At 33.7% G+C, this 14,457-nt stretch overlaps 1 protein-coding gene across 1 annotated transcript; it reads left to right on the top strand.

Moving 5' to 3' along the window:
- Positions 1 to 3,245: 3,245 nt before the first annotated feature.
- On the top strand, positions 3,246 to 8,042 carry LOC121115161 (serine/threonine-protein kinase Nek8). The gene is made up of 8 exons (XM_040709346.2): positions 3,246 to 3,580; positions 3,640 to 3,807; positions 3,940 to 4,118; positions 5,058 to 5,339; positions 5,396 to 5,775; positions 5,844 to 6,446; positions 6,508 to 6,948; positions 7,004 to 8,042. The coding sequence occupies exons 1-8, from the start codon at positions 3,332 to 3,334 to the stop codon at positions 7,843 to 7,845; spliced, it is 3,144 nt and encodes a 1,047-aa protein (XP_040565280.1). The 5' UTR covers positions 3,246 to 3,331; the 3' UTR covers positions 7,846 to 8,042.
- The last annotated feature ends 6,415 nt before the right edge of the window (positions 8,043 to 14,457 follow it).

Here is a 14,457-nt window from a genome sequence, read left to right as displayed (position 1 = left end):
TGTACTACCTTGCATGTTGCACCAGCTGGTGCATTGAAATATGAACAACAACTAATTCAATAGTTAAGGAAGATTGAATGATTGAAACTAATTCATATATCCTTACATTAAAGCTTAAAAAATTAATCACAATACAAAAACAAATCTGGGCTCTCTAGCTTACGTACAAGAAGAGAAAGGGACACTTGAACGTGATCCACGAATTTCTATTCACGCACTCCAAGCAGTTAGCCGTCTCCAGGACCACTGTCTACCCCGTTAGCAAGTCCGAAGAATTCGTAAGAAAGAAGTACTCCGTCAGAATGGCCAAACTAGGCCTGGAAGAGTTTAAAAAAAAACAGACCAGGTCAATCCACTCAAGTCCATGATGGTCCAAGCAAGAGATCTGGAGATTCCACACCAGATTTCCCAGAAAGCAATCATAAAAAAAAGGTGGGTGGACAGAGCGATGTGAGGGCGTAGAGGCACTTTTGATACCAGCAATGAAAGAAACCCATCTCCTTCATTGCAAGACTCTTTCGAATTAGTCTTTTGAACTCGATTTCGACATTTTTCGTCCCGATGCATCCATGATGCCAACCTTCTTGACTACACCTTTTGGATGCATGTCGAGAGGAATACAGACAGTGTCCGTCATTCAAACGCCGAGGCCCTCAAAGCCACTGTCAGCCAGTACTGAGACACCATGACAGAGGACTACATCCACGGCGGGAGCCAGGCCTTTCGCCGCCTGTAAGCCATCATTGTCACTAAAAGAGACTATATTAATAATTTAGAGAGCTCAGACACTTATCTACTTGTAGTATTAAGTTTGTTAAAATTCTATTGTTAATTAATAAATTATATCTTGTTGAAGTTTAAAATTCAAAGTGTTCCATTTGAATGGACAACTTCACTTTAATCTGAATAAAGTCAAGTGAAATCTGATTCATTATACATCTAAGATATATTCATTCAACTTATGTATGTATGTTATAAACAGGAACATTAATTTTGCACTTGGCAGTAGCAACAGCCTCTAAGCGGGGTAGAAAGGCCGCGCAGACATGCGAGATGTAGGTGAGGCTCATCTTCTTCCGCTCTTTATTCACATATGACTTTAGGTTGGCAATGTTTCTGTAGGGGATTTGGTGAGCTATGGAATCCAATTAACACTTGATGTTATAGTTCAATGAGTTTATATATAGGCTCGGAAGGGGGGTTAGAAGTTAATTAAGAATACTCCTACAACACTCCCATTAGTCATTGCTAATACTTTTGAGAGGATAATTGCCTCTCTTCAAACCTCTTTGACTTCCTCTCCAGTAACCCTGTTTACAGCGCCTGAATGATTTCTCCATTCTCAAAAACCGTCCTTCAAGCGGTAGAGATGTCTCTTACCCCCAAAATTATTAAACACTACTTTAAGGACATCGCAGCAGTGTATATGGCCGAATTGGCAAAAGATCACCGTTACAATCTCCAACTTTTTTTTCCTATCTTTGTCTAGAAGTGAGATATATTTACTTGCAATATTTTATTTATAAGATAACAACAACAGCTGCCCGTCAGGATGCACAGCTTTATGATTGAAACTCTCTACATCTCTCAAAAATACTTTTACAGAGGTGGTGCATGGCTTATATAAATATTTTTAATACTACTACGACTTTCTCGTAAAATATTCCAATCTAATGTTCAAACACTAGTCTTCAATAAAAATTGGTATTTTATTAACACTAGGTCGAAGAATACAGTTTTGGAGATATAGCAGACCGTCCGCAGGATTTTATGTACATATAGTTATATATTATTTTATTTTTGAGAGGGGGTGCTTGTGTTTTCAATTTTCTTTCCACACAAACCATTTCTTTGCTTGCACTATATTTTTTCATTCAAAAAGCATTGTCAAATTAAACATTAAATTGTTTTTGATCTGTTATATGAAATAAAAAAGAGTAGGAGTTAACTCTCAAACTAAAAAAAAAAAAAAAAAAAAAAATTGTCATTGAATTTTCACAGCTGTTTTTTGAAGGTTGTTACTAACTGAAAATGAGGTGAATGAAAAAAGAAGCCATCTAGGTGTGAAGCCCGGAACTTTTAGCCCAATTGGTTAATCATACCACGAAAGCCTCGTTTGTAAACTTAACCAAAAAGGGATGGACAAGCACCTCGTGAAGAAGGTAAATCAAGTTAGAATTTTGATAAATCACATCATTACTCCAAATTCCTTTTATTAAAAGATTATTTTAATGTTAAGACCGTACATCATTTCCACTAGTGAGAAAAATAGTGATCTCAAGCCCAAATCCTTCTTAATTTAATTGTCAAATAAACCTTTAACATTTTTTACTGCATTTTTTGTAAATCAATAGAAATTCCATTCCAAAGTAAATATCATTTGTTAAAATAAATACCTATAGAATCTAAATATAAATAGAGAGTATACAGGGTGCAACCTTTATTGAGCAACCAACATGATTAGCATTTAATTATAATCAAATCGCTGGGTTTTTAATTGCACGGGTTCATTAGGCATTGAAACGACAGCTGAAACAAAAATAAACAAGTTTTGTTTTTATTCCATGGCTCTAAGTGTAAAAATATCGCACGTGTGTGCGATCTCCATCTCGCGGAGTAATGGCCCAGAAGGTTGCAGAGACCGTTAGCATCTCCATCCGGATTGCCTACATCATCAAGAAGAATCAAAACTTTAGCACCAGAAATACCCCTTACATCTCTGTCCTGCCTCCACGTGGCCCTCCTCCAACCCTTACCTCATCCCCCGTAGATCTTGCCGTTTGGGGTGTCTTGGAGATGAATGGTCGCCTATCTGGTCACCGGCATGTAGAGGCTGTTATTGATTATCAAGGTGGACATATTGAATAAAAAATATTGTTAAGTATAGTATTTGAACATGTCACCAATTTATTTTGAGTTTGTCATTTCTTAATTCCATACAAATCATTTTTTTCATAATGTAGTCATTAGTTATGCTACTGGAAGTTTTGGCTTCAAAAGGTTATTTATTTTAAATGGTTATTTTGACTTGTATTCATGTTTTACTATGCCACTCAGGAAAAGAGTATACTTGAAGAGTGTATTATTTCATTATAATTAATTAGTGAATATGTTATGTGTAAGAATAAGCATAATTATAAGGCCATTAAAAGAGGTCCAAATATCTACTACAAGTATGTATTATGAATGTATGTGTGGTATTTAAGTTTATGACAACGGGGAAACGTATGTACAAAGTACTTTTGTATACATACTGAATAATAAATGAACTTTCACCTCGTTTCCAAAGGAACTTCACAACAATGTAACTAGTAAAAAGAAACAGTTCAACATGGATAAAAGAAGACTTCTTATTGTATCAAGTCGAGTTCGACACAAGTCCGCCGTACTCTCTTCCATTAGAGACAATGGAATCTACACGGTTCAGTATAATTTTGAAACCATGTCTATCGAAGATATTCTTCTTCTAGTGGCTAACACTATAAAACATGACCGAGTCACAAGTATTGCTTTTATACTTCATTCCTCAGAAAAGGAACTCTTCCTTTGTCGTCCAGGAGAATCTAAAATATCCCTTAAGGTAAATATAGTTTTTATGAAATTCATAGTAGATGAACTTATAAAGTATTAATTGAGTAGACGATGATTGGAGATCAAATGGTTCGAAAGTTTTTCATGTTCCTTGTAGAAGAATTTTTGGACAAGTCGGATCCAAACGCTCGGATTGATTTTTTGGCTTCTTATGCGGCGGAACACGTTGATGGAGGGCTGATATCTAAAGAGCTGGAGTCTCTCCTAAACGTTGAAGTAATATGTAATAAACCTTTGTAGTCTTGTAGATTTGATTTTAATGGGATCAAGGGATTTGTAGCATATTTTTATTTTTCCAATATTAGAACATATGTAGTTTGACAACATATTTCCATTTATTCCTACCAGGTTGGTATATCCAGTAATTTACAAGGCAGTGACATACAAGTCGTACAGAAAGGCAGTTCAAACTCGAAAGACACTGCACCATTATCCGTGGGCGGAATGTACTTTAATCTAGAAAGGCTTGAAAGCTCACTTAAGAAAACTGGAAAGGTGTCCAAGGATGGAAAACAAAAGTTAAAGGGGTAATTTAATTTAATTTTTATATAATTTTACCCATAGACATGAATTTGAAATACAAAAATGAAATTATATTCAATAAGTTACTTAATCTTTTTCCTAACTAGGAAGGCTTTGAAGTAATGTTTTGCCGGACCTTATTTATTCGTTACAGCCGAGTCTTTTCAAAAAATATCCATCGTTTATAAAGACAAATAACATATTTTTTGCTATTAAGTTTGACCTCATTTGGAGTCAAACTTATCAAAAGTCAAGAAGTCAAAAATATATTATTTATATTTATTGAATGCAAGGTCCTCTTATAAAACAAAATAAATTGATGCACTGGTTCTCAAAAAAATTACGTATATCTTTCAAATGAACTGGAATTTAATCTCAACTTTGAGCTCAAACATAAAATTTGAGCTTTTTTGAGCATGGAAAGAACAGTGATTCTTAATTCTTGATCATTTTACTTCCACTACTCAATTTCAGAATATCAATAATTACATTATCCCGTCTCAATTTTTTTTTTCATAACTTTATTCACCTTTTACTTTCAAAAACCAAAGGTATTCAATTGTTACTTTTTTTAAGATAAAAATCTTTTCTTTTTTTTTATTATCATGTACGTATTTAAAAAATGAATTAGTTATTTTTTTTACATAGATCTCAATTCCTCGATGTTACTTATATCCCCTATGATTTGCAAATTCCTACATTGTGGAGCCCCTAGGCCTAGCAGGGGAGGGGGGAGCTACTAACTTTGTCCGAATTTTTGGTTTGAAAAATATTTTTTAAATACTCTTTTTTAAAAGACATTTTTGATTACATCTTGGGTTATCACTCTTATTAAACAAATAATATTATTACTGTATAATCAAAATCAAACTTTAACGAAATATTTTTCACGTAACGTTTATTGGCCAATCAATGTTGATGTAAAAATATTCACTTCATTCTAGTTTTGAAAAAATTCGTCTTGTCGGGAAAGGTGCATTCGGTAACGCAATCCTTTATCAACGTCAGATTGATGGTCTTTTTGTGATCATCAAGGAAATAAATATGCTGGAATTATCAGCATCGGATAGAGCATTAGCTCTAAATGAAGTGAAAGTGCTGGCCAAAATGGATCATCCAAATATTGTAGCATATTTTGACAGCTTTGAAGTGGACGGAGTCTTAATGATTGAAATGGAATATGCCGATGGTGGAAATTTGGCTGATGATTTAGAGAAAAGAACAATGTAAGTTAATTACCACATTTATTTTTTAATCTACTTATGGGTCATATCCTTTCTAGTCGAATGAAAGAGCAAGAAGTGTTGGATATTTTTTGTCAAATGGTCTCTGCAATCCGACATATGCATAGTCACAATGTTCTTCATAGAGATCTAAAAACGGCAAATATATTTTTAACAAAAGAAGGTATTGTTAAAGTGGGAGACTTTGGTATATCAAAAGTCCTATCAACTCATCATGGAGGAGCAATGACTGTTCTCGGAACTCCGTACTATATAAGTCCTGAAATGTGTGAAGGAAAAATCTACGACGAAAAATCAGATATATGGGCACTGGGCTGCATTTTATATGAAATGGCGTGTTTGCATAAAACGTTTGAAGGAGCAAATTTACCAGCATTAGTAAATAAAATAGTTCGTGGTCAATTTGCACCGATAAAAGGTTAAGAAAATGAGGTGTAAATATATTAATATCCAATGATAAATTATTTAAATTTTATTTCCATTTAGGAGATTACTCACCACTTTTCAAACAGCTTGTTCGAGATCTTCTTCAGAGAGATCCAGATTTCAGACCTACTGCAAGTCATGTTATGTTAGTTCGTCTACCTGAACTTGTGGCTTTTAACGAATCTCTTCGTGTTCAAGAGGAAGAAGAAGATCGAGACGCTTTTATTATTCAAGAACTGGATAGAAATCCCGACTCTATTTTAGAGAGTGCAACGAGTAATCCAGGCGCAGTTAACAATAGTCCTCAAAAACAAAAATCAGGACGACCTGCAAGATCCGTTTTATATGATCTCAAGGGACACGAGTCCGGCCTTCGACTCACACCCATTCAATTACCAACTTCTATACGAATTATTGAAGTGTCTAGTAGCGGGACTCACTTTATAGCACTCACTTCAGAGTTTCTAGTTTACTCATGGGGGCTAGGCTCTAAAGGTCAACTTGGACATGGAACTTTGACTGAATATCAAGATAAACCCTTGGTTGTGGATTCACTCAAAGCGAAGAGCATTACCAAGATATGTGCCGGTGAAGGGTTTTCTGTCTTTGCATCGGATAATGGTATCATAATGACATGTGGGGATGGATCGTTCGGATGTTTAGGTATGTATATGCCAGACAATATTACATGTTATGCAACACTTTTGCATATGTTCACATGTAGGACATGGAGACTGGAATAGTAGTGGAACTCCAAAGTTAATAGAGGCACTTTTATCAGTGGATGTATCCGCAATATCTTGTGGATCAGAGCATGTTGTAATGGTGGATTCAAGGGGAGAAGTTTATTCGTGGGGTCGTGGTTTATATGGTCGACTTGGTCAAGGACACGAAGAAGATTCATGTTCTCCAAAGAAAATGAGCTTAAATACTGACGAAATGTATATTGTCAATGTCAAATGCAATGGGAATGGTACGATGCTATTATGTGACAAAGGAACACTCTATGCATGTGGAGAAAATAGATACAACCGCCTTGGGTTAGATGATCAATCCTTTTACATGTTTGGTAACCACGTTGACAAAGTTCTTGTTCCTACTAAACTTAGTTCTGTCTCTAAAAAGTACAAGATAGTAGACTATGATTTGGGAATGGGTCATACAGGTGAGGCTTAATTTTTGATCTCCCATATTCCAAGCTTTAATCCTGTCATACATAGTTTGTATAACACATGATAGAAAGGTGGTTACGTTCGGAAAAAATACTGATGGACAACTGGGTAGAGGTCACACCCGTAACATGGTATCCGAAGGAGGCTCTCCTGAGTCTGTCAAATCATTAATAGACAAAGAAGTCAGTTTCGTCGCTTGTGGTCCGACCTTTACTTTAATTGGAACAAATGAAAATGTCTTGTATGTTTGGGGAACAAGGCATCACTCCATTTTGGGAGAAGATACGAGTCACTCATCTGAACAGATAACTATGAAAGACGTTATTCTGGAGCCAACTGAGCTACTTGCTCTATATGCATCAGAACAACATTTAAACAGAGGTGAAACTGTTGTTCTCTCAGGCATTCTAGCACGTTCTAATCATGATATACTTATTTGGGTGGAGACAACTTGTCCAGTACCTCGACCTCCTACATCCAAATCAAATAAATGTCACTCGAAACAAATGAACATAAAATTTGAACTTGAGGATCAGGCTCATGGGAGTAAAAATAAGGAATATTCCGCTGAGAATGAAAGCAAAGTTCCTGACTGGCTTGAAGCTGAGTTGAGTACTGCTGAAACCTATCCCCACTCAAAAAATGAGCCACCTGCACAGATAAAAAATCAAGAGGTAACCAAATCAAAGGATGATCAAAAGCTCAAAAAAATGGAAAATGATTATCAAAAGAAAAAACAAGAGATTTTACTAGAGGCAGAAGCTGCAGTCAGAACTAGGGAAAAGGCTCTAAATAACGAAGTACACCGTTTACGCGAAGAATTAGACAAGCAAAAGGAGTCCATACCAAACGTAGAACATTCGAAACAAAAGTATTGTTTAATACAATAGCTACCTACTCTGCTTTAGCACATTGAAATGTATTTTATTTTTGTACAACAACATAGATATTAATTCGAGTAGTAAAACATTATATTTCTTCACATCATCAAATTAAATTCTTACATACCTTTTGTTGGAACTGTTTTGTTTTTGTTTTTCTCACTAAAAATATATATCATTTACATAATATAAATTATAAAACAAAATAATTTATTGGGGCTTTTAGGGGAGCAATTATTGACGTGGGACAAATGATGCAACCGACTCCCTTGCATTAATTTTGAGAGATATCTTAATGATTAATCAATCTTGGATGGTTATATTATAGTCTTAATTGATTCTGTTTACTCCAATCTCATCTTTATATGAGTAAACATTTATTCTTGGACGCTTTTACAAATAATCATATGACTAATAGAAATCCTTAAAAGAAAGCAAAAGAATTTTCAACTAATAATTTATCATCATTTTTAAAGCTTTGTAGCATCTAAAACCATACATTCTATCTTACATTATTTATTCCAGTCAAAATAAATCATAAAATTTTATATATGAAGTATATTTTACAAAAAGGATAATTTATTATAGGGTCATCAAATCCACATCCCTCTCCACAAACGCACAAAGAGACAATTATATATATCATCCTTAAAGTTTAATAAATTACACATATATCCTATTGATTTTTTTGGAGAGAAAGAAAGACTGACAATCTGGGATGACCAAGCATATCGATGAAAATAATGTCTAAATTGCAGTGAGCGTAAAACCCGCACCTGAGGGAATATCATAAAAAATATGTAAACTATGAGAGATGACATATCTACTGACATAGATAGTGATAAAAAGCCTATGCACAATCGGCATCTTAAAAAAAACTGAACTCATCATGTTTTTGAGGAGAGAAAGAATAATCCTCATGACGTTTCATTAGATCAGCTACAACCAGCTATGACAATGAAGGAAGGAGGAAAGGAAATAAGAAAGGACGTTTTTCAGAATTAATCCGATGTTGTCGATCCCCAATTATAGTCTGAGTCCAACAAGGACTTACAATTATAACTCGGCTACAAATCCTTAGGGTTACGCTCCGTTTTTTATTAGCACACACGAATGTTCAATCAGGTGTTGAATATAATTTAATATATTTGGGAAAGGATGTTCACTAATCATGAAGAAAATAATAACACAAAACTGCTAAGGAAAATAAAGTTCATTCTTCAGATTAGCAATTCCTAAAAAACGGGCTAGCTAAAAAAATCACCGGATTTACATCACTGAACATATATCACGAGAGATTTGAAAATTGTCCAACTCTTCGTGAGTAGTGTTGGATCGGTCCTAAGACAGATTGCTTAATCACTATCCCCCTCACTATCAGTATTTTATCTGTACGATCTTTCTTACCATTCAACGGTCCGAAGCACTGATACGTCAGTCCTTCAGTCCTAACTGTCTTTATACCTATTTTGAGCACACCGCTAAGATTGAATAATATAAAAGCAAAAAAATAATAGATTATAGCCAGAATGTATAATAATAAGTTCTAGCCACACACATTCAGGTATTTTGTCTCCTTAAAGAAGTTATGTTGAACGAATAAATGTATGGGTCATTCCATGTCTATTCAACAAAAGAGATAAGATAAAAATAATTTTACTCGACTTAACTCATTTGAAGCATACAGATTCCAAAAATTAAGGAAAATGTTGAATATTTTAATGTCTTATAACATCAATTTTGATTTAAAAATTAAATATTAATTAATTTAAAATTATTTCCAGCTTTATAAACAAGTGATATACTATTACCTACTCATATTATTTATTTTTAAATTGGTCAACTTCTAATCAATATTATTTTGTTACTGAAGTTCATTTTTTCTTTGTAAGTTTATTTGGATCATAAAGTAAATTTAAGATATAAACACGTACCTAAAATTGACCAAATTTCCAAGAGAAAAATAACCGAACTTTGAGATCCCACCCTGAGAGCTATGATAAAAAAGCCAAACTGATTTTTGCCACAGGGGTACCCCTACATATTTAAAAAAAGGTTGGCATTGTATCATTTTCATAAAGTTCCAATAAGTTTGAAAAAAAAATTCATTAAAATCTGTTTGTATTTATTACATTTACATTGTTTCTGCGCTCCAGCTTAAATCATTCTAAACCTATATCCAAAGGAATTACTGAAAGTTACTTCTACAAGGTTACTTCTTCTTGAAATTTTATTTTATTCATCATTGGTCTGATGAAGTCGCACCACTTTAAATGTTATATTTACACCATCTGACTTAGGAAATATCTTGATGTCCATGAAAATTCCAAATGAACCATTTTACAAAAACTATCAAAGGGGATTCGAATTCGAAGTTACGGATACTAAACTCTGGAGAATCATTTTTCAACATCCTTCTATCGGGGGGGAAGAGAACTGAATTTTAATCTATGCATGTACAAAGGATATAAATATAATTAATACCATTTTTCCCATTCCTGGAAAATTTATCTTTTTAATTTTCGTAACATTTTTAGTTAAAAACTCACACAACCTTGTATCGTATGCCTTTATATCTGATGAGATCTTTGGAGTCTTTTGTTGTAAATTGTGATACTAGATATTTCATCAATATAATGCTTAGGAATTTTTTTGTAATCTATCTTTTTTGAAAGGAAGTACATATATTTGCATATTGTATTTATAGACAGATTATATTATGACTAAATACCGTGTATACTTCCTATTACATTTAAAAAAATGTAAAATCATGATAAAAGTCATGCAAAAAAGGGGAGTGTAATGTTTACTAAGCATCGATGCAAGATAGAAATTTGATTACTTATATGTATAGGGGAAAAAAGTAAATTTTAAATTTAGTTTTCTAGGAATTTTATATTTGAAATTTAATTTTTTGTGAATATTTTGGAATTTAAAAAAAATTGAAAACCAGGCTTAAAAGAAAGATAGTTATTAAATAAAAAAAATGAAAAATAAAATTAGTAATAGATGTTATTTTATAATAGTGGATGATCACTTGATTAGGAAATTAAGTTTTGGTGATTCTGTAAAAGTCTTTAAAATGTTGATTTTGACAGAATATATCCGGGTTCAGTTAACAGATTTGAACAAACTGATCTTATTTAAAATTCTTGTATGAAATTTAATCTGATGGCCTCAAGTTTGAATTTTTAGAAAAATTATTCTTGGAGTTATTTGCGTTGAAAGAATTTTGTAACTTTCAAATAATGATAATGACTTGGAAAAAATTGTTTTTTGCATTTTAGAAATTCAAACAATTAACTGATTTGCGTGAAGGAGGTAAATTGCAATTAGTTTAATTTATTAAAATGTACTCTCAAACTATTTTATGGCAATATATCTATTTTCGACGGCAAACGAATTATAGCAACTGACTGGACAGGGTGAGGACACAAAAATTACAATGGATTTTTCACTTCTACATTTTGTGGAATTTTTATTGTAAACTTTTGAATCAAAAGATGGTAATCCAACATTTTTTCACACTTTTCTTCAATATGTATCCCACCATTCTGAATGATCGCTTCAATACGGGACGACAAACAGAAGCAAAGTTGACCTCGATGAAGTCTAGGGAAAAGTAGTTGCATTTCACTGTGATCATAGACCCCAGGGTATCGAAATTTGCGTAAGAAGTCTTTTTTGTCTTGCCCTCCAAGACGCACCAAAAAGTAAAGTCCTGGGGGTTCATGTCGGGTGAGGAGAAATACAAGAAGTCTGCCTACCAGATTGCAGCCATGTTCTTCTTGCACCTATTTGGACGAGTATGCCGGGTGCCCTCTTGGGTGAACACATAGTTGTCCCCCAGGAACGTGTTCTTCGACCATGGCAAGACATGGTACCTGATGACCTTGTAGTAGACGTCTGTGTTGACTTTCTCATTGGCCTTGAAGAAGTAAGGAGGCATCTTGCCCTGTCAGACACCAAGACACCGAGAGCCATGACCTGAGCTGGATGTTTGGTCTCCCTCGATCTGGGTCCTTGATTCAGTCAAGAAGCGATCATTTCTCCCGTTCAGAACTGTGTCCACTATGAAGATCTTCTTGTGGGAGATGGACTTGTGCTCGGAAGATATCTCACATCCTCTTCTGTTTTGCTTGTTACTCGGACTTTTATCGCAAAAAACAAAACAAATATTAAATTATAGCTTTTGTCAGTTCTTTCGAATGGCGCCAAGTACAAATGGATATACTCTTAGAACTGAGGCTAGATGGCCTAGAAGAGATTTCTAAAAAGCGTGTTGTACTTTATCATGATGGATCATTGATATTGATTTCGACATAATTTTTATCTCGCAGTAGCTTGAAGATGATTGATAGTAATGAAAATCGTATGAATAATGGCCTGTAAAAAAAAAACTACTTGGTAACCCTGACAATTTAAAAATATTTTGTAGGAGATCAGCTACAATCAGCTGTGACAAGGGAGGACGGGGAGAAACAAATCAACACGTAGATTGGCATGTAATTACTCCAATGTCCATCTCCAATTCTACTCTATAGTCAAACAAGGACTTATAATTATAACTCAGCAACAAATCCTCAAAGTTTTATGAGCACCTACGAAGGTTTAATAGGGTTTTTGAATAAATGAATATATTAGAAAAGGAAGTTGTTTAATCAAAAGTTAAATAATAATGATAATAGCAGAGGGGAAAAATCATCCTTCAGATTACCAATTCCAAAAAAAAAAAAAAAAGTTTTGCCCCTGGTTTGATCAAAGATCATATTTAAGGATATAAAAATGGTCGAAATTGCAGTGAGCGTCCAAATAACATCGGAGATTAAAACTAAAAACAAAATTTGTATGTCTGTTTGTCGACACCTCATTTTTGAGTGTCTGCTTAATATCTTACAACTGCATGACGACCACCCAATTTAATAAATAAAAACGCATCAACGTGCCTGTGTAGCAAAAGCCTAGCAAATTATATTAAAAAAGAGTCCATATCTATATTATTCAAGCAAAATACGTCTATATTTTTGTCTGTTAGTCGAGGCCCAATAATTATGAGCAATGCTCGGTACTTCTTCTGGTATAAACTATAGCAACTTTGAGAGACGAAATATTTGCTGACTAGAGTTGACATTTTTGCAATGACAAAAAGAGCGTCAGCAGAAGGCGGGAGCAAGACAAATGTTACTACTAAATTTATAACTTTACTAAAATTAGCTCCCTGTTATATGATTTCGGAGGAGGAAATGAGTTACTGCTATAAAATGGAGAACCTTCTAAATTTAAAATAGCCTTTGTGCAAGGAAAATATTATAATAATATTTATATTGATATTATTATGGATTTTTAAAACAGTTTACACCAAAGATGGGCAAGAATACACCGGCCTATTAAATAATAAAGTATAAAAAAGATCCCTTGCAGAAAATAATTTTTTCTTTCCTAATTTTTACAAGTAGTTTTTTCATAAAAAACAAGTTAACTTGACTGTTGACAGATACTTCTATGAGCTATAGTGTTCATTACTCGCTGATCACTGAGTTACATTTACTGTATCTCGCAACCTTCTCTACAAAAAGATATAGAAAAAATCCCCAAAATCAGCCAAAGTTGCTAGCCAATTCATTTTCCCAACTATGGAATAATTAATCGATTATTATTGGGAATTGTTCACAACACCTTAACAAGAGATAATTATAAATCAACCAATCAGCGTTCAAATACTGATGGGGAAAAAAGAAGCAGATACTTAGACAGCTGACAAAAATTTCAAAATAAGAAAAATTCATGAATAAAAATATTATATTTGCTCGTTAACAAAAAAACATTTTTATATAAATTTACACTAGCGAGAATTTCAACAATTTTCACATCTCTTTTTTAAACCATTATCACTTTATTTAAGGTTACCTTTTATTAAATTAGTTATTTATATCCTTGATGAAAAAAGGAAACCACAAATTGTTGAGCACATCTTTAAAAGTAGTGGGTGCCGCACTTCCAATAGTCCATGAGCTTTGAGTGAAATGTCTTTCGAAAGAAGGTCATTTAAGAAATAGAAATGCATATATTTAAAAAAAAAAAAATAACGTCATTATATGAAATAATGAAATATGGACACAATTAATTGAAAAATGCCAGAAGAAGGCTTGGCATGGTCATGCGAATAATAAAATAAAATTCTTCTATAAAAAAATGGTCACTCTATAAATATATACAAAAATTAATAAAAACCCGCTTAAAAATTTTTTTTCTTTAAAAATAAGGTATTTTGAACTTTAAAAAGCCAGTTAAATCGATCCTGTCCTCGACCATTTCTACCAAGCTCGACTGTAGTGTGGATGCAATAGAACTTCCCATCCGAGGTTCTGGAACTTCTGGTGAGTCATCAAAGATGTGTTCGGCCTGGAGTCGTTTTGATGATGCCTTGTAGTTTTCTACTCACCAATGCTGGTCGATTCTGTTCAATCACCAGCTTCAAAAGGTCGAGTTGTTCATAGTTGAGGGCAGAATTGAGCAAGGAGGTGGAATCGCTCGAAACGCAATTATCCAACACGAACTGAAAGATTATCATGCCCACACACATTGCAAATTTTCTTTGCCGCTTTCTACGCGTTTTTTCCT

This window comes from Lepeophtheirus salmonis, chromosome 3 (genome assembly GCF_016086655.4).
Source record: "Lepeophtheirus salmonis chromosome 3, UVic_Lsal_1.4, whole genome shotgun sequence".
Lineage (NCBI taxonomy): Eukaryota > Metazoa > Arthropoda > Copepoda > Siphonostomatoida > Caligidae > Lepeophtheirus > Lepeophtheirus salmonis.
This window is presented reverse-complemented; position numbering and strand designations above follow the sequence as displayed.